This window comes from Haliotis rubra, unplaced genomic scaffold (genome assembly GCF_003918875.1).
Source record: "Haliotis rubra isolate DU_JTF1 unplaced genomic scaffold, ASM391887v1 Scf211, whole genome shotgun sequence".
Taxonomy (NCBI): Eukaryota; Metazoa; Mollusca; class Gastropoda; order Lepetellida; family Haliotidae; genus Haliotis; species Haliotis rubra.
The window spans coordinates 31807-53985 of NW_025766126.1; the positions used below are offsets into that span (position 1 = coordinate 31807).

At 40.4% G+C, this 22179-nt stretch overlaps 1 protein-coding gene across 1 annotated transcript in view; it reads left to right on the forward strand.

The window, feature by feature from the left end:
* The window catches only part of LOC124276679 (ceramide synthase 5-like), a 44518-nt gene that overhangs the window by 4772 nt on the left and 17567 nt on the right, over nt 1–22179 (forward strand). The window contains exons 2-5 of the mRNA XM_046712318.1: nt 13360–13489; nt 13883–13989; nt 18322–18379; nt 20745–20795. Coding sequence (XP_046568274.1) covers nt 13360–13489; nt 13883–13989; nt 18322–18379; nt 20745–20795 — 346 coding nt within the window. The remainder of the gene's footprint in view (nt 1–13359; nt 13490–13882; nt 13990–18321; nt 18380–20744; nt 20796–22179) is intronic.

Consider the following 22179-nt stretch of genomic DNA (forward strand, 5'->3'; position numbering starts at 1 on the left):
CACTTAAAGGTGAACGTGGGTTCCAGCGAAATATGCATAATGGCTGAAGCCGAGATTTATAGAAACTGTTTTCGCGATTAAAACATAAGTATACATAATTTTTATTTGAAAATTTGGGAATATATTTCTGATGACTTTATCTTTCACCCAGAAAATTATTGCAATTCACTCGTATTCTCCTTTAAGCAATCTGTTATAGTCAATGCTATGGGTAGGAATTACATTTATCAGTTAGGACAGCATTTATATTTTTTGCTTTTCACATCGCCCGACCGACCCTTCTAATTTTATTGCCGACCCACCGACTGGAACCTAAAACATACCGCCTCATCTTATAAAATGTTTATCTATCTTAAATGTTTTAATCAGGCGCTGCCACAAGTCCAAAGGACATGAAAAATTCTAATAAAAATTACAATAAATGAGAATCAAGAACATTATTCAGATGAGTTTGTCTATATTAACGTTTTTTTCACCGTCACTAAATACCTTACATCTTTAAGAAAGAGTACTCTGAATTCTATAATTATATGGGGAACTTGGAATATCTCATGAAACTAATGTTGTCAAAATTAAAATGCAGTGTTCAGCTAAGAAATTGGATAATTGCTAACAATGACTCCTTCAGCATAAATGCATAGGTCATTCGAAAAAACTTGTAATGGTTATAATTGCGGTAGTCATAGTTCTAGCTATGAAATAGTAGCAATTCAGATGATCTGGGTGTCATTTGGGGCAGCCCCATGCAACTCTCTGCACTGCACCACACAACACCCAGGGTGGCTCATTCCACACAACACCCAGGGTGGCTCATTCCATACAACACCCAGGGTGGCTCATCCCACACAACACCCAGGGTGGCTCATTCCACACAACACCCAGGGTGGCTCATTCCACACAACACCCAGGGTGTATCATCCCACACAACACCCTGGGTGGCTCATTCCACACAACACCCAGGGTGGCTCATTCCACACAACACCCTGGATGGCTCATTCCATACGACACCCTGGGTAGCCCCTCCCATACAACGCTCTGGGCAACCCCACACAACACCCAGGGTGGCTCATCCCATACACCACTCTGGCAACCCCACACAACACCCTGGGTAGCCCCCTCCCATACACCACTCTGGCAACCCCACACAACACCCAGGGTAGCCCCCTCCCATACACCACTCTGGCAACCCCACACAACACCCAGGGTAGCCCCCTCCCATACACCATTCTGGCAACCCCACACAACACCCAGTGTGGCTCATCCCATACAACACTGTGGCCCCTCTCACACAACAACCTCTGTAGCTTACGTTTGATGTCTACCCATAATCATGGTTTAACCATGGCTGGTTGTGTTGTCTGCCTGGAATAATAAGTATGAGTTAATTTTATGTTGATGTGTCAGCATGGTAAGATTAATGGAACGAGTGTGTAGAAAAGAATTGCATACTGATGAACTGGCAAGCCCTTTCAGTGTCCATGGTTGATGCCAGAGTGTTGAACAATATCTGTCTTGTCAGTTGGTCATCCTTGGATCCCTTCATGTGCCCTTCATAAAGATTGTTCTGTCCACAATTATGAAATATTAATATTAAGCTGAGATAAAGTGGTTTTTTTTGTTTTTTTAAAAATATTTTTATTCATTTCAGATAGGTATACAAAGACAGGGAGTACACAACTCCATGTTAGGGCTGGTTACATATTGCCAACAAAGAGTTACAAATTTTCAAAGTAAGAAAATATAGTTACTAGTATACAAAGTTAGGGAGTGCACAACTCCAGCAGCAAACTTCATGGGTTACAGGCATGTTCTAGCTAGTTATACATCAGCAGCAAAGATTTGCCAATTTCAAAGTGTGGAAACATAGGTACACAAAGTCAGGGAGTGCACCACTCCAGCAACAGACTCTATGGGTTACAGGCATGTAAGAGCTGGTTATACATCAGCAACAAAGAGTTCAAATTTTCAAATTGTGACAAAATCAGGGAGTACACTACTCCAGTTGCAAACTCCATGGGTAAGGCACTTGGAGCTGGTTATACATTGGCGACAACAAGTTACAAATGTTCAGTGTTAAAGTATAGGTACAAAAGTCGGGGAGTACATGACTCCAGAGACACACTCATGGGTTACCTGCATGTTGAGTAATTAATATTATTATCATTCTTCTTCTTATTATTATTATAGGATATTTATATGATGTTAAACCTGGTTATCATTGACAACAGAGTTACTAATTTCAAAGTTTGCAAGGATGGGTATAGAAAGACAAAGTGCAAACCTCCAGCAGCAAACTCATGGGTCACAGGCATGTTGGAGCTGATTATTTATTGGCCCAGAGAATTGCAGATTTTCAAAGTTTGAAGCTGAGATAATGTGTTGATGTGTCCTTCTCAATGTCAGTTGTAGAAATGCTAGAACTGCATATTTCACAAGGTTTCCATCCGAGAGATATTTAGGCTTTGTTGTTTCTTTTATCAGTGGCTTAAACATTCAGCTAATGGATGACTATCCATGTCTGAATTGTGTGTGTACTATGTTTATATACTGGTTGTCATGACTCCCACCGTCCTATGTATTGGTAAAGCAGTGTGATGCAGTTTTGTGTCATATCTATGATGCTGCAATTGGAAATCACCTCCACATGTTTAAAAATGTTCATGGTTTGTGTTCTTGAGATAATTTTCTAATTCCTTGAAAATATTACACCATATTATCTGTAGTAGCATTGATATTTGATATGTGAATTTGAGAAACATCCAGTTACCTGACATCGTCCGTCTTAAAACCTGTCTCAGTCACTTGATCATGTATAATCATAATGGAGGCTGATATCTTCTGTAACCGTCAATGTCACTGTTATCATCAAAGTACTCACTTTTGATATTTGGAACTCAACAAAGCATTTTGATTAAATTCAGATTCATGAGCAGTTGAACGTTTTAGGTGCCATGAAGCAGTATGGTAAGAGGCTGAAGTAAGTCATGTGTTCTCTCTGGCTGCAGCCATCAGAAGCCGTCCAACACAATCACTCCATCAGTAGTTGATAATTGATGTATTGAGGCACAGCTAGCCTTTCCTGGTCAGCTTCTTCTAACCACTTCTAATCAGCTTCCCCCAATCACCTTCACATAGATAAGGCTGGGACAGGTGCTTGGGCAAACTAATCTTGTCATGGTTCCTCCAATCTTAAGTCAATACAGTGGATGATATGAATGCAGAGGTGCCAACCTCTCCAATTTTATTGTAGTCGCTACGAATTTTAGCCTCAAACTAGGCCAATACGATTGCACTAGAAATTTTAGAAAATTTGAAGAAAATTAATTAAAATTCAGATATATAGACAAAAACATATATTGTCATTGATTAAATACATTTTTCGCCAAAAAGAGAGAGAAGAAGAAATGCAATGCTGATAATTTGGAAATCTGCTGTTGGAGGTATGTGAAATTAAAGCTTCACTCTTGATTAGTGTCATATTATCTTTCTCAGAGTCGATCAAGATTTTTAAGTATTTAGTTGATTACTAATTTTATGGTCAGACTACTAATTTTGATCCTTGAAACTACTAATACTATTTGCAACACTTCAGGGTTGGCATCTCTGTGATTGTAATACCTAAAAGCCAATGTGTTAGTAACAGGGCTTTTCGAAAATTACTGGCAATAGTGCAATTGACATTGTTCATGTTGCTTACATGACATCATCAGTGTAGAATTGCAGTGTGTATATATGAACTTTCTTTGTATAGCTGACTATACTGGCTGTGTAATACAAGACCATGATCACAAGTGTGTCGATAACGTGCCTGTGTAATACATGGCATCCGTCATTAGTGCAAAGGTGGAGAGGGAGAGAGAGAGAGGGAGAGAGAGAGAGAGAGAGAGAGAGAGAGAGAGAGAGAGAGAGAGAGAGAGAGAGAGGGAGAGAAAGAGAGGGAGAGAGCAGTGTACGTGAGAGAAAGAGTGATGATGATTTATGATGATGAACCTGGAAGTTGTGCCTGTCTTTTTTTAGTTTCCATGGCAGCAAGTTTCATCTGTATTCAAGACATATACTTACAATTGTTGGGTTTGAGTTTGCCCTCAGGTATAACAGTTAATGTAGCTGATTTCACCAGTACATATTAGTGAGAAAGGGGAATGCATGAGTTATAGAACCCTTCCCCCATTAAGCTCAGGGTGTGGTTGCAGGGCATGTGTACAGGTTTGAATCACCCAGGTTTTGTAAACAGGAAGCAGCTAACTCCTTGCTCACCCCTTCCTGCTTGTCACACGGTCATGCATGGGTCATGCAAAAAGCTCACAAACTGCATATTTTGTTCCTGGTATGACATTTGTATGAGATAAAAACACAGTTAAACATGTTTCCCCTTCTGGATAACCTTAGCAACTTGTTTTGGTATGCAAATGAAAAATATATGAAGGGACACAAACATTAGTCTTATTTGGATCTACCTAAGTAATAACTGTTCAGTGACTTATCTCTAAGTCATAAAAGATAATAAGTCATGGGATGAGTTTATCTGTCAAAGGTCTCTCAGACATCTGTAAGGATGGTCAGGAAGCTGAGACTGACACAGAGATTATTATATGAGCATGTGTGTCATATTTCTTTACAAAGGAGTGTCAAAATTCCTGTTTCCCAAGTGAGAACAAAGGGTAGTACTTGAATACTCATTCAAGTTTCATTAAATCACTGTGACACATACCAGTGTCATCATTTCTTTATAACACAGTATTTCTTTATCCTTTTGAACTCACCTTTAGAAAAATGTAGTGATTACAAACACAGACAAGAAAAACACAATTGTTGAATAATGTTATCAGTATTTAGCTATGACATAATTTTTGACATGTGACATCATTCAGACTTCGTGTCACAGTAAGATTCAAATGCTATCAGCAATGACGTCCTTATCAGCAGAACAACGTGCTGGTGTGTGTGAACTGTTGTTTGCACTTGTGGACATTCAGGTTTTATTAACTGAGAGTGTCTAATCCTGTGGGATATAAAAAAATGAGGCGCATGCACGAAACAAAGTGCACTCGGTAAAGTGCAATACTCCCCAATTTTGTGATGCGGTCATGTGCATGGAGATGTGGGTTAGAGTTGGTCTTAAGCAACCCATGCTTGTCGTAAAAGCCGACTAACAGGATCGTGTGGTGAGACTCGCTGACTTGGTTGATGCATGTCATCGTACACCAATTGCATAGATCGATGCTCATGATGTCGACCACTGGATTGTCTGGCCCAGACCGATTATTTACAGACTGCCACAATATAGCTGGAATATTGCTGATTGTGGTGTAAAACTAAACTCACTCACTTACTGCTACAGAACCCTTTTCAGAATGGTGGGGTAGCGGTGGTCAAAGCACCGAAGACCCGGGTTCGAATCCCCACATGGGTACAATGTGTGAAGCCCATTTCTGGTGTCCCCCGCCGTGATGTTGCTGGAATATTGCTAAAAGCGGCGTAAAACCAAACTCAGTCAGTCAGAATGTTGTTCCTGACCTGAGTCTACCTTGAGTTATTGATTGCTAGCCACTATTCAACATGGTAAAAAGGGACTGATTGAAATGATTTACCCAGTGTGAAGAGTGAAACAGTTAACTGAGTTGATAGGATGACCATGAATTGTTTTTTGTCATGGAACTGTAACACAACCACTTGTCATGTATGGTGAGATGTACTTGACCTCCTGCCCTGATACAAGCAGTATTGTGTAACAATGTGTGCAGGAGTTGAACTATGTGATCAGCTGATGATACACAACAGTCAGTGAGTCACAGTCCAACATAAGGGTCAGGATACTGTTGGTGTGGGATAAAAGTCATATATTAGTTGTTCAGGGTGGACCTGTAGCTGTGTGATAAGTCATGTCAACCGTCATGGAGTTAATCAGGACACAGTCCTTGTATCTACTTTGTCAGGTTACTTGTATAGATACAAAGGTCCTCGATACAATCTTCAGAATTTAGGATGGCCCTTGGGTCCTCCAACATTATGTAAGGACCCTTAAATTGTTACAGATTATCAGGAGAACAATGACAAGGACCTGTTGACTTCTATGCTTAATTTCAGACACTGTCTATATAAACATTTGAATCAGGATACAAATACAATGTGAGAAGTGTTATCCCAATCATACAGTTGGTGATCATTAATATAGATTATGTAAATGATTCCTGTGTGATAGTGTGTTTAGTACGAGTGTATTTTACTTGTATCTTGTACAAAACAGTCTGCCATTCAAAAGATTTAAATGGGTTAAGGAGTCCGTATTCCGACTAGGTCACACTCTTAGTAAGAACCGAGCCTTGCTCATGTATCAAACATGGCCGCGAACAGACGTGCTGCATGTAAACATATCACTAAGTACATAAATGATTGAATCTAACAATGAGTGTAGGTTAATGTCATTTTACAGAAATGACATTCTTTATTGTGTAACTATCTCATGCTTGTGTGCTGCACACTGTTAGATTGTCATGGCTAGAGAATATACCTGGTACCAGGTAATTATAGATGAGAATCACATTATCATATGTTATTGCAACAAGATATATATAGACGTCTATACCAAATACATGCTCACATTCCCAAACTAAACTACCAAACTAAAAAAATACCTCTGTAGTTTATATTAAATTTAAAAACATGTCACATACATAAAATGTGAACATGACAAATTTGTGAGCTTCTGGCCATGATACCGCAGCCATTTCACATAATCATGATATATAGTACAGCTACGTCTGTCCTGCATATATTTACTATGTATCACAGCCCGTGATGATCCGGGTCAGAAGGGGCCTTCAGCAACCCATGCTTGCTGTAAGAGGCGACTCTCGGGTGGTCAGGTTTGCTGACCTGGCAGACACAGGTCATCATATCCCAATTGCATGAAATATGCTCATGCTGTGATAGTGATCACTGGAATGTCTGGTCCAGATTATTACATTTTGCCTTATAGCAGAAATATTGCTGAGTATAGCTTAAACAACAAACCAACCAATACTGTATCACAACGGGTTAACTTCAAATATTCGTTGTATTTTTTGTGTGTTTGCGTGCGTGCATGCATAAATCAGGAAGTCCAAAGGTTATGGGGAACAATAATACTGAAGATTTATGTAGCACTAAATCCAACCACCAACTGAAGTGCTCCTCAGGAAATTTTTATTCGGGGGAAAAGGGTTGGTGGGCACTCCGGGCACCCCTGCACCCTCCCTCAGGATCCGCCCCTGCCTCTGTCATGTTTAATAGTGTATAGTGACAGGAAAATTGTCTTCCTTCCCATGGGGTGCCCTTTGACCACGGTATTCACAAGGTACACTAGTTCCAGACCTCTGCCTGGAAGCCTGGTGAATCTACTTGATCAGCACAGCTCACTTTCATACATACTCTGCTTGCTTTGTTTTATCACAGGCATCAAACATGGCCGAATAATTGTTGTGTAATGTTCATGAAGCATTTATCTAGCTTACAGATGTTTAGGGTCTGTAACCGATAGACACCATCATCAATATCACTAGTATCACTGACACACTTTTGAGAGATAAAGTATTGATGGCATGTGTGGGCACATTCACGTGAGGTTTGACACGCCAACTGTACAAGCATTCAGATCACCATTCGTCATCAGACACAGTCACAGTGTTTTAATTGGCCACTGCACGTTAAATACTCAGGTCATTATGACAAACTGAAAACTTTTCTTTTGATAAACATTGCTAGATATCATGAGGGGCGGTGGGGTAGCCTAGTGGTTAAAGCGATGGCTTGTCACGCCGAGGACCCGGGGTTACAATGTGTGAAGCCCGGGTACAATGTGTGAAGCCCATTTCTGGTGTCCCCTGCCGTGATGTTGCTGGAATATTGCTAAAAGCGGCGTAAAACCAAAACTCAGTAGATATCATGATTTTCATTTATAGAGGTAATGTTGTAATTGTCTCGTAAAATTAACAATCAGCTTTATAAATAAAACATGTCCCTGGTCAGAGGTACAGATAAGCTGCGTATCTGCGTAAATTACGCAAATATTTATGCGAAAACTCAATTCCTATTAAGTCTATTGCGTACAAGTACGCTTGAATTTTGGTAAATACTCAATAAATGTGATCTTACATGCGTACACACAAAAATGTCAAATCTTAGCTTGCGTACCGGTGGATAGATAAATAACTGAGATATATTGAGAGGTTCTATTTCAGCATATGAACTTGACAACTTGCAGTCTTTCTTATCGTTTCTGATATTACAGATCAAATATAAATTACAAACACTAACATTTAAACTTTATTATATTTTTAAAATAATAGAAAATGGCAAAATACCCAATTGAGTTTGAGTGAGGTGAGTACAATTTATTTGGTTACTCAAAGGAAAATTAGGATACCCAATTGAGATGAACACAAGCGAGGACATAACTCAATGACCCAAAAAGTTATCTGTAGCTCTGCCTGGTACTTTCAGTGTCTCTGATAACAATCTCAGTAGTTTGTCCATATCCCAAGTGTTTATTTCTGACTCCATCAGTGATTAACAAGGGCATGCTATGTTGGTAAACACTAAAAGTAGAACCTATCTGACCTATTTGTTTGCATATGTATCTGTATATGTCCCTAGCAGATACTGTTTCATTACTTTCCTAGAAACCTACCACCTCCTTCACCTTTACAGATACTCTTCCGTATATATGTATAAGTAGACACACTTACACCTTCTGCCTCAGACCTCATCCTCCTTACAAGGTACTCTATAAAGTCAGTAATGGAAGGGCTAGACGTAGTGTTTATAAGGGAGGACATTGGCTGGACAGACAAACACATATTCACATTTCAGAATGAATTTTCAAATAATATGTTCAATTATAATTACGTATGCACATAAATGGTTGGTTGACTGGTGATTAAATTGTATAAAGTGCCCATTGTTGTGTATATGTAAGGGCCGTATTGCACTAGATGTGACATATGCATGGTTATGATATTACCTGAATAATAGCTGGTGTTACAGCTGTGTACTCCCAGCAGTTGATATCCTTGTTAATGTTATTGTGATGGCGTGTTGGTATTTATTTACCTTTTGATGAGGGCTGCATTCAGTGACACATGGGGTACTAACCTTCACAAGAAGTTCAATTACAGTACAACCAGAAATTATTGAGAATTTAAAGATTGTAATTTTTTATTTTTTTTCACTCATTACTCACGTATTAAATGTGAATATAAGCAGAACATAACTCCAGATTCAGAGACAGGTGAACAGTTAGTATTTTGTCAAGTCACCATGGGCAGCAATGCAGACTTCAATGCGGCGGGGCATACTACTGATCAAAGAAGTTAGAAAGTCGTGGTCCATGCTGTCCCAATATCGGACCACCTCTTCTTTCATTAAAGCAATATTTGTCAGATTTTTCTTATTGACGCTTTCCTTCATAAGTCCCCAAACATTTTCTATTGGATTTAGGTCAGGGCTATAGCTTGGCCAATCTAATAATGTCATATTTTGGGTCCGAAATTAGGCCTGTGAATGCTTTGAATGATGTTTTTGGTCGTTGTCCTGCTGGAAAATCCAAAAATTTCCATAGAACATGTGAGCAGATGGAAGTAAATGTCCTCGAGAATATCTGTGTACCGCTTCACTGTTCATATTCCTTCAAATACAGAGAGCTGCTTGCCCCTAACACAGATATGCCACCCCCACATGTTAAATTTCGGACTGTACTTTGGGCTTAATACAAAGGTTTTCAGTTTGTTTGGTCCAGAATTTCAGTGTATTAGGAAACAGCCACACAGAACTTTCATCTGAGAAAATCACATTGTCCCAGTTAAAATGTCTATGCTGTAAGCACCAGTTCAACCTTCGCTCCTTTTGTTCAAGTTTGATGATCGGGTGATGGAATTCCTCGACTTTTCTGCCAACCCATTGCATGCAGCTCAGTTCTAATTGTCTCCTTACAGACAGCCACAGTTCCTCTATCAATCATATCCAGCCTTAAGTTTTCTAAACTCCTTTGTTTGTTTTAGAAAAAGAATAGCAAGCCACCTCCTGTCACCGACAGTCAATTTTCTGGGCCTACCTGCCTCCCTGGTGCTCAGTGCCATATCCATTTGCAATATTTTTTCAAAAACACGATAAACAGTAGACAAAGGGATGCCTGTTCTACTTGAAATCACTTAAAGCTGATCTGATGTGCTTGTTATAATACTCTACACCTTCTGCCTCAGACCTCATCCTCCTTACAAGGTACTCTATAAAGTCAGTAATGGAAGGGCTAGACGTAGTGTTTATAAGGGAGGACATTGGCTGGACAGACAAACACATATTCACATTTCAGAATGAATTTTCAAATAATATGTTCAATTATAATTACGTATGCACATAAATGGTTGGTTGACTGGTGATTAAATTGTATAAAGTGCCCATTGTTTGTGTATATGTAAGGGCCGTATTGCACTAGATGTGACATATGCATGGTTATGATATTACCTGAATAATAGCTGGTGTTACAGCTGTGTACTCCCAGCAGTTGATATCCTTGTTAATGTTATTGTGTGATGCGTGTTGGTATTTATTTACCTTTTGATGAGGGCTGCATTCAGTGACACATGGGGTACTAACCTTCACAAGAAGTTCAATTACAGTACAACCAGAAATTATTGAGAATTTAAAGATTGTAATTTTTTATTTTTTTTCACTCATTACTCACGTATTAAATGTGAATATAAGCAGAACATAACTCCAGATTCAGAGACAGGTGAACAGTTAGTATTTTGTCAAGTCACCATGGGCAGCAATGCAGACTTCAATGCAGCGGGGCATACTACTGATCAAAGAAGTTAGAAAGTGGAAGTGGTCCATGCTGTCCCAATGTCGGACCACCTCTTCTTTCATTTCAGCAATATTTGTCAGATTTTTCTTATTGACGCTTTCCTTCATAAGTCCCCAAACATTTTCTATTGGATTTAGGTCAGGGCTATAGCTTGGCCAATCTAATAATGTCATATTTTGGGTCCGAAATTAGGCCTGTGAATGCTTTGAATGATGTTTTTGGTCGTTGTCCTGCTGGAAAATCCAAAAATTTCCATAGAACATGTGAGCAGATGGAAGTAAATGTCCCTCGAGAATATCTGTGTACCGCTCACTGTTCATATTCCCTTCAAATACACAGAGGGGCGTTGCCCCTAACACAGATATGCCACCCCACATGTTAAATTTCGGACTGTACTTTGGGCTAATACAAAGGTTTTCAGTTTGTTTGGTCCAGAATTTCAGTGTATTAGGAAACAGCCACACAGAACTTTCATCTGAGAAAATCACATTGTCCCAGTTAAAATGTCTATGCTGTAAGCACCAGTTCAACCTTCGCTCCTTTTGTTCAAGTTTGATGATCGGTGATGGAATTCCTCGACTTTTCTGCCAACCCATTGCATGCAGCTCAGTTCTAATTGTCTCCTTACAGACAGCCACAGTTCCTCTATCAATCATATCCAGCCTTAAGTTTTCTAAACTCCTTTGTTTGTTTTTAGAAAAAAGAATCGCAAGCCACCTCCTGTCACCGACAGTCAATTTTCTGGGCCTACCTGCGCCTCCCTGGTGCTCAGTGCCATATCCATTTGCAATATTTTTTTCAAAACACGATAAACAGTAGACAAAGGGATGCCTGTTCTACTTGAAATCACTTAAGCTGATCTGATGTGCTTGTTATAATACTCTAAAATCAAGTTCCTCTTCTCTAAATCATCCATACTGAGGATCACTGAAAATATCGTCTGCTAGCAAACTAATGAAAAAGGATTAACGGAGTTGTCTCTCTTGAATGAAACCAAGCACTTGATAGCTGGTCAAGGTTGTTTATACCGTATAAGACCGTCTATAAGCCGAATTTTGAGGACCAAAAAAAGCAGTCTGTAGAAGGGGGTCATCTTATCCATGGGTTACGCCACAAACTTTTTTTTCCAGGAGTAAGAAAACAACATCGTATCACTTCAAGCGTGAACAAACAACAGAAGACGACTTTGTCAGTAGAGACGTCAAATTTGCAATTAAACATCACTAGACAAGATTATTTACCTTTTAAGTTCTAAGTTGTTTTTGCTGGGCATTGTATTATTTGCAGGGATTACGATTACCATGTGTACCTGAGCCGGAAATAGCAATCAGCTGTGCACATGTTTCCCGGCGATCAAGTTCAAACATGCACAGATAATATAACGGGACGAATTCTGACGCAGTCATCAGTAAAATATAATACAGAATACTATTATTTAACCCAAAGAAATATATCCTAGCATTGTGTAATTTTAAAAGCAATTAAGCAAGACATTTAAATTCGCACATTTTTATCCGATGTTACTGTAAACTAGCAGTCCATGGAAAACGAGGCGGTAATCAGTTCGTGATTGTTGAATGGGGTAAAATAAGCAAGCCAGTTTGTTGACATGTGCTCGTCCAGCTACAATAAGTGTGATAGTTAGCGAAACAAAATATAATATCCATTTTCTGTCAACTACACTTCATTTTCGATGTGTGAGTAGATGCAATATGATTGTGAATTCTTTGAATAATGTGGACCAAAGTTATAATTATTGGTAATTGCCAGTTGTCTGTGGTCTGTGTTTGCTGTGATTAGGACCCCATCGCGAGGGGATCGGGTTTATGTACGAAACATACCATTTTGACACTGATTTTAAGGGTCAAGTTTGGGGTCGGCTTATATACGGTAATATACGGTAGTTGTTACATGATGTAAGAGCCCTGTCACACTTCTGCGTATCCTAATTCCTTATGAGTTGTGCATTCATATGCAGTCGTACTCACAATACACACATCGTATGCATCGCAATCGTTTTGTGTAAGTTTATAAATACGTAGTGAATCGGTCCCAAATCGGTCAAGCGTAGTATGAGTCTGCTATGTGTTTGTGGGGGATTAGCGCTTCATAGGCAGCAATAGGCTGATCTCCCCTCACGAGCTATGAGCCGCGTATATTGGACGTATGCATAGCATACTTGCAGCGCAGATACAATGCAAGCTGAATGATCTCCTAGTGAATGCCATCGTATTGCACGAATTAGTACTGTTTGTACTGCGTATCCTAATTCCTTATTAGTTGCACATTGACATTTCTTTCATACATGGTCATACGCACATATGCATCTCAATCGTTTTGTGTAAGTTTTATATACATTGACATGTGCACAGTACTGCCCAGTATGTGTGATACTTTGGGGCATGCACAGTGTGTGCAGTACTTGCTGTATTGCAGGTTACAGATGTGAAACATGGAATCCCTCTAGGAAGTTGTGTGATTCCAATGGTCAAGTAAATTTTATACTTCTTTTTCAGATTGATTGTTGTTCCAATTGCCAAGAGGCTTGGCCTCAAAGACAGATACGTCTACCTTGTGCCTAACCAAATGTTGGAGGCCATGTACAAGCATATCAAAGGGAAGCGTCTGTCGAAGACAGACATTGAGGTAAGTTTGGATCTATGCCTATTTCACAGTATTTCATAGTCCAGAGGTAAGCAGCTGATAAAGGCTGCAGTAGTAACATGTGCAGACAGGGTCATGCCCAACTAAACTACCAAGTAGACATCTGCTTAAACACAGTTCAGTAGTAAGGCTGGAGGGTTGTGATGAATTTGGATTGAAATAGGAATTACTACTCCGAAAAGTGGGGTTATCAGTTAAAGAACAGGGAGGATCTGCAAGTAAAGTATATACTGGTATAGAGGGTTTTAAAGTTTACAGGGGCTGTGGGGTAGCCTAGTGGTTAAAGCATTCGTTCGTCATGCCAAAGGCCCGAGTTTGATTCCAGTGAATGGGTGGGTCTATAATACTGATTGAATTTTGTTTTATTCATTTCAGAAAGCACAAAAACAAACTGATATGACTGAAAGACAGGTACAGAGATGGTTTTTCAGGCGTAGATTGAAAGATGTGCCCAGCAACCTGTTTCGTTTCCGTGATCAGAGGTAAACCTCAACTATCACCCTTTTCTTCTCAATATGCATATCACAACTCAGTTGTAATCTCTGACTGTAACTGGATCATCCAGCTGGTATTGGCTATTTGTTTTGACCAAATGGATTGTTTTGAACAAGTGTATTGTTTTTACTGTTTTCTTTTGACTATATTTCATTTTTTTACATAAAGTTCTGAGTTTTCCTTATCCTGACTCATACTATTTGCTTCTCTCTATATTAACCTTAGATTCAGTGGAAACATTGTGTGTTATTTTCCTCAAAAACAGTATAAACATCTCACCCAACCACACCCAGCCACCCTGCATGCCAACCGCCCTCCTACATGGCCAGTTGATGACTCATCACTATCTCCTTTTTTGCCAAATGGGAAGGTTGGGGAAAATGTCTGTGTTTTCTATTCCAGGCCTTCCTATAAAAATTATAAAGTTTTATTAAGTCCTGAGGAAGATATTAATGTTCAGTTTGTTAATATGAATTCTTTTCAGTCGGTATAGGTTTCTCCTTTATGGGACTCTACTATTGGTGAAAGGGCTATTAAGACAGTCGCAAAGGTTGTATGTAACAAGAGGAAATTGTCAGCTGAAGAACAAAAGAATCTTTGGAAACTAACAAAGTTGAAGAAAACTGCGAAGAAGAAGTCTATGTCTACAAAGACAATTGCAACTGTTACTTCAGGGGATTTGAACCTTTTCACATTAGAAGATGAGTTTGAGACCTGTATGCAGAATTCTCAGAAGATTATTGCATCACCATATCCAGGGGACCTACCCATCACAAAGTCTTCCAATGGTTTTACAACCAGAAATGATGGAAGGCCATTCATTCATCATTCATGCAGCTACCTACGCTTTCTTAAGCATCATCAGCTATTCATCAGAGAACCTTCACGCAGACCCAGACTTTTATGCGGCCTAAGACCTTTAGCAGCCTGAATGGTACCAGTATATTCTCCAATCTCCTTGGTAACAAGGAAGAATTCAAGCAAGAAATTGTGACTTTATTTACAACACAAAGGAGTTCAACATGAAGTGTCCTCAATCAACACAGAAGTTCAAGATGCTCCATCTTTCAGAGTTGAGGCAACAGAGAAGGCCAAACGACTTTCTTGCAAGCATAGATCTTGAAGATGCGTATCTACTTATGCCCATTCATTGAGAGTCCAGGAAGTTCCTGCGCTTCATGTTTCAAGATCAACATTACTTGTGGGAGGTACTTCCGTTTGGAATATCTACTTACCTGTGGTTGTGTACACGGATAACCAAACTCATACTGGCTTTTCTTAACAACAAGGGGTTCTGTTGCACCTTCTAACTTGACGACGGGATTCAGGCTCATCAACTAACAGAGCAGCTCAAACCAGCTGAACATCACTCCACAGTTGTTAACCTGACTTAGTTGGTTAATCAACAATCAGAAGTCGGATCTTCCACGTTCACAAGATCTCAAGTAATAAATAAATAATAATATGGATTCTTATATTGCATTTAACTCCACACCAAAGTGTCCTCAAAGCTCTGACAGAGTTCATAGATATCCCATGTTTACAATCCATTTCTATTGAACAGGTAGGTCTTAAGATGCTTCTTGAAACAATTAGATTAGAGTTGATTTCAAATCAAATGGGAGAGCATCCATTGAAGAGGCAAACTTCAATTAAGACCTTTTCAAAGGTTCCTGAGATTATTTCTGGATCATCAGAATCACCAGGATATGTCTTCCTTCACATCCAAAGAAACACATATGTATTGGTGGAATCTCAAGTTCAAAATCTGCGGAGGAACTTGTTTCGGAGAGACGTTTTAACAACTTACATCTATACATAGACACTTTATTGCATGGTTGGGGAGCTCACTTCAACACAAAAGTGATGTCAGGACTATGGTCCAAAGAAGAGAAGTCTCCTCACAGCAACCAGCTAGAATTAGAAGTGATTTTCAATGACATCTCCTGAGTTCTTTATTGTTAGTAGTTCTGCAGTTGTAGATGTCTACATCAAAATACAAGGCACAGAAAGGCCGACAAGTCTTCTACAGTTGCTGTTTCAACTGTTTGAACTGACAGACAGCCTCAACCTCAAGTAAACTTAGGCTCAGTATTATTGGTTACACTGCCACACTGAGTCGAACAAACACTAGTAGAAGGTCGCGGCAGCTAAGTTTCACATCCTAGCTCTGACATCGATTTTTGGGGGATCAGGAGACACTAAAGATACCCACTCTCCAGTGAGAGCTCTATGAAAAAATGACTTGAAGAAGTAGGTTCAAGAGGTAATTCATATCTCTATCAGGTAAAACTTCTTCAAAAGTTTCAAGAACTACTTTCTTATTTGGGTGAGAGCAGTAATTCTCATAGTCTGTCTCACAGTCCCTGAACCATATTATTTTCCCTACAGCCTAGCCCTCCCTGCAGTGCTAAAGCCCTAATGAAGCATGTCTAGTTTTCCCCAGGTTCAGGACCCCGTGAAGGTCTGTGTTAGAATTTACCTTCAGTAACCCATGCTTGTCGTAAGAGGCGACTAACGGGATCAGGTGGTCAGACTCACTGACTTGGTTGACACATGTCATCAGATCCCAGTTACGTAGATAGATGCTCCTGCTGTTGATCACTGGATTGTCTGGTCCAGACTCGATTACTTACAGACCGCTGCCATATAGCTGGAATATTGCTGAGTGCAGCTTAAAACTAAACTCACTCACTCACTCCCCAGGTTCAGAATCTCTGGTCTACCTTGGGCTCCTTTTCAATTTAAATGCAGGGCTCCAGATAACTTTTGGGGATATTGCAAGTGGAGATGTACTTAGAATTTTGAAGGAGTACTGACATATTTTTGTGTGAGCGAGTTAGTTATGTGGTTTGTTATATATAATATCAAACCACTTTCAAGCTATTAAACTTCATATATGTTAAACATACAAAGGTTTTTATGTGCGTACATGATACGCTTGAAATCTTATATTATGCCATACTTCACAGATTTGTAGGCGTACATTACGCCTGTACGCTCCTTATCTGTAACCCTGAAATGGGTTTATTTGTTACAATCATATATTCAGAAACTAAGCGTTAGTCTATAATTCTTAGAGCCTACATAGCTGTGGGACTCGATTCAACCCGCGTGAAGCAGCCTTAACATCCTGGCTAGCACTTCATGGCATCTGCTCCATCACATTCAGTATAGCAGGATGTTTGTGCCATCCTGTATCTTAGATATATCGCTACCGAAGATGTTGCCGGTATTCATCAATCTGGACCTTTTACATTTCCTTCAACAAGATAATGTTCACCCAGAATCACATGTGGTTATTGTCTGGTTATTGTCCCAATAGATAACAACTGAGATTCTCAGTCCATTTACTATGTAATTTGAAACAACAATTCAGTTACGATTATGGGGGCAGTGAGGTAGCCTAGTGGTTAAAGCGTTCGCTCGTCACGCCGAAGACCCGGGTTCGATTCTCCACATGGGTACAATGTGTGAAGCCCATTTCTGGCGTCCCCCGCCGTGATATTGCTGGAATATTGCTAAAAGCGGTGTAAAACCAAACTAACTCACTCACTCATTCAGTTACGATTATGACCTATTCTTAACATAAGGATCCCCTTAAGACAAGTAAGAAACCTATTTATTTCTTTTTCTTTTGTTTGGAAATGAAGGTGGTACCCTTTTTCATCAAGATTCAAGAAGACTGGCAGTTACCAAGGGGTTACATAAACAGTACATGAATTAAAAATTAGGTTGCTGCCCAGCACCTACTGACGGATTGAAAAAATAGTGTGAGTCAGGATAAGGAAAGAAACATAATCAAAACATTATTTCATGCTTATCCTGACTCATACACAAAACTACCCACCAACCAATTCTCACTTTCCTCTAATTACCACTGTTTTTTTTAGTTGGAAATTACGAAAATGGAAAGTGTGATAAGTAATGCATATGCGATGATGGGATGCTTTTAACTGAAATGTCTTTACTATTCTTGGGAAACACAACACAGATGTTTCCTCTGCATCTCGAGCTGAGGGAGAGAGAAGCAGACAGTATGAGTATAAACAATATTTCTACTCTAAAAAGTACATTTCTGACAAAGTTGATTGTTTTCAATAAATGTCCCCTCATGAGTGGGGATGATGGAGGGGAGGTGTCACTCACCAGAAGTATTGTTTTGACTTACCATAATTGTTGTTAGGGCATCGGGTATTGTTTTGAAGAAGTGTTTTGTTTGGGCAGTGTGTATTGTTTTGGATAAGTGTTTTGTTTTGACAGGACGTTTTGTTTGAAGAAGTGTTTTGTCTTGACAGAGTTTGTGTTGATTATTTCAGCTGGCAGATGCTGTTCTACTTGACATCCTTCACATATGGAATGTTCACTTTGTGGGATGTGAGTACACTAGATTCATGAATGTGCTATGTCACTTGTAGAAAACAAGCCTTTCTGCCTACAGAACTACAGAAGCTCTAATAGCTAAAGAATTTTTGTGTGTTAATTTCTAAACTCAATAATATGATAATTCTGTTTATTTAGATGAAGGACATATATGAGGATGGCATGACCACAAAGTCTGCATTGTATCTTGGGTTAAGGCGTGTCCTCAGGAAGAAATGTTCTTCATTTGGACTGACATCCTACCATGTCGACCGTGACTCACTCCACTCAGTGAGGCCTGACACCTCTCAATGTAGACTGTGACTGAAACCTCTCAATGTAGACTGACACCTCTCCATGTGGACTGACACCTTTCTATGTGGACTGTGACTGACACCTCTCAATGTAGACTGACACCTTTCTATGTGGACTGTGACTGACAGTGAGGCCTGACACCTCTCAATGTAGACTGTGACTGACACCTCTCAATGTAGACTGTGACTGACTCCACTCAGTGAGGCCTGACACCTCTCAATGTAGACTGTGACTGACTCCACTCAGTGAGGCCTGACACCTCTCAATGTAGACTGTGACTGACTCCACTCAGTGAGGACTGACACCTCTCAATGTAGACTGTGACTGACACCTCTCAATGTAGACTGTGACTGACTCCACTCAGTGAGGCCTGACACCTCTCAATGTAGACTGTGACTGACACCTCTCAATGTGGACTGTGACTGACACCTCTCAATGTAGACTGTGACTGACACCTCTCAATGTAGACTGTGACTGACACCTCTCCATGTGGACTGACACCTTTCTATGTGGACTGTGACTGACACCTCTCAATGTAGACTGACACATCTCCATGTGGACTGACACCTTCTATTTGGACTGTGACTGACACCTCTCAATGTAGACTGACACCTTTCCTTGTGGACTGACACCTCTCCTTGTGGACTGACACCTTTCTATGTGGACTCACACCTCTCAATGTAGACTGTGACTGACAGTACTGACACCTCTCAATGTAGACTGACACATCTCCATGTGGACTCACACCTCACAGTGTGGACTGACACCTCTCCTTGTGGACAGCAACTGACTCCCCTCAATGTAGACTGTGCTGACACGTCTAAGTGGACTGACACCTCTCAGTGTAGACTGACACCTCTCCATGTAGACTGTGACACCTCTCCTTGGGGACTCACACCTCTCCTTGTGGACTCACACCTCACAGTGTGGACTGACACCTCTCCTTGTGGACAGCAACTGACTCCCCTCAATGTAGACTGTGCTGACACGTCTAAGTGGACTGACACCTCTCAGTGTAGACTGACACCTCTCAGTGTAGACTGACACCTCTCCATGTAGACTGTGACACCTCTCCTTGTGGACTCACACCTCACAGTGTGGACTGACACCTCCTTGTGGACAGCAACTGACTCCCCTCAATGTAGACTGTGCTGACACTTCTATGTGGACTGACACCTCTCCTGTGGAGTCACACCTCACAGTCACACCTCTCCTTGTGGACTGACACCTCCCAATATAGACTGACACCTCTCCATGTAGACTTACACCTCTGTGGACTGACACCTCTCCTGGAGACTGCAACTGACACCATGTGGACTGAGACCTCTCTATGTGGACTGACGCCTCTCCTTGGGACTGTGACTGACAACACCCTATGTGGACTGACACATCTCTATGTGGACTGACACCTCTCTATGTGGACTGACACCTCTCCTTGTGGACTGACACCTCTCCTGGGGACTGCGACTAACACCTTTATGTGGACTGACACATCTCTATGTGGACTAGCACCTCTCCTGGGGACTGTGACTGACACCTCTCTGTATGTGGACTGACACCTCTGTGTGGACTGACACCTGTCCGTGTGGACTGACACCTCTCTGTGGACTATCACCTCTCCTGGGGACTGTGACTGACACTTCTCTGTATGTGGACTGACACCTCTCTATGTGGACTGACACCTCTCCTTGTGGACTGATGCGCCTTCTGGGGACTGTGACTGACACCTCTCTCTATGTGGACTGACGTCTTTCTATGTGGACTGACACCTCTCTTAATGTGGACTGACACCTTTTTATGTGGACTGACACCTCTCCTGGGGACTGTGACTGACACCTCTCTATCTGGACTGACACCTCTCTGTATGTGGACTGACACCTTTCTGTGTGGACTGACAGCTCTATGTGGACTGACAGCTATCCATGTGGACTGACACCTCTATGTGGACTGACACCTCTCCTGGGGACTGTGACTGACACCTCTATGTGGACTGACACCTCTCCTGGGGACTGTGACTGACACCTCTCCATGTGGACTGACACCTCTCCATATTGTCTGTTGTCAGAAGCCATGGCTGTGGGACACAACCAACTGTTGGAAGGGATGGCCTAAACAGGTAGGATGATTCCTATGCATTATGACATTGGTTATTGTTGGGTCCAAGTAAGAGACTGAATTATTATCCCCTGCCGAGCGTTTAGCGCGAAACAGGAAAATGTAGTATTAGGCTCCGTACGTACAAATTGGAATAGCTTAAGAACCGCTCACTAGATTCTTTTCATATTTGGTACCTAGTTTCATCACTGTATAAGAAACTCAGGTTTGGTGACCTTGACCTTTATTTCAAGGTCACAAGGGGACTTTAACATTTTACCTGCATCATGAACCGTTCACTGGATTCTCTTCATATTCAATAAGGCGCAGGGCCCAGTCGATTTTGGTGACCTTCACTTAATTTTCAAGGTCATGGCAACACTTTGAAGATTTCAGGATCTAAACCTGCAGGTTAAGATATCTCAAGAACCGTTCTCTGGATTTTCTTCATATTTAACACCAAGCTTTATCTAGGGAAGGCGCAGGGCCCAGTCAATTTTGGTGACCTTCACTTAATTTTCAAGGTCACAGAGACACTTTGAAGCATTCAGCATGTTAAATTGCATGTTAGATAGTCAGCAAGATATCGCAAAAAATATTTACTGGACTTTCTTCATATTTGACACCAAGCTTAATCTAGGGAAGGCCCAGGGCCCAGTCAATTTTGGTGACCTTCACATAATTTCTAGGGTCACGACGACACTTTGAAGTTTTCAGCATGTTAACCTGAATTGTCAGCAAGATATTTTATGAACAGTTCACTTGATTTTCTTCATAGACTTTTAAGACTTCTCTTGAATGTTTTTCAATAAGCAATTTCTTTAGTACTAGTTTTGCATATTTCATACACTATGACATTCATGTCAAGGTCAAAGTCAATCTTGAAAATATGTGTGTGTTTGAACAACTAAAGAGCCAGATATCAAGAGAGGTTGATTAGTCATGTTTTTGTTGATATTTAACTTCATCTTAAACTTTCATTACTTTATAAGTTTGATTTGATAATTTGCAGCGGGGGGATTATGTCACCCCTGTGACAATGCTTGTTGTAAATCCTGTAGGTTGCAATCTTAAGCTTTGATGTAATCACAATCTTCTTGCAAGAACAGGAGCAGCCCTACAAGTTATAGTTGGTCAAAATCAGTCTTAAGTAGCTAAGATTGTTATAGTCCTTTGATCAGGATTTTGATGTGTAAGAAAGATGTGTGCAAAATACCTCCAAATTTTGCTAGCCAGTCGGGCTAGCTAAGCCTGAATGTTACTAGCCCACAAAATAATTCACTAGCCCAAAATTTGAATGTCAACACGTCTTTCATCATCAAGCTGCTAATATGATGAACATGTTTATCAGGCCATAATCTTGCATGATTTAAAAGTGTATTATAACTTAACAAGTCAGAAAGAGT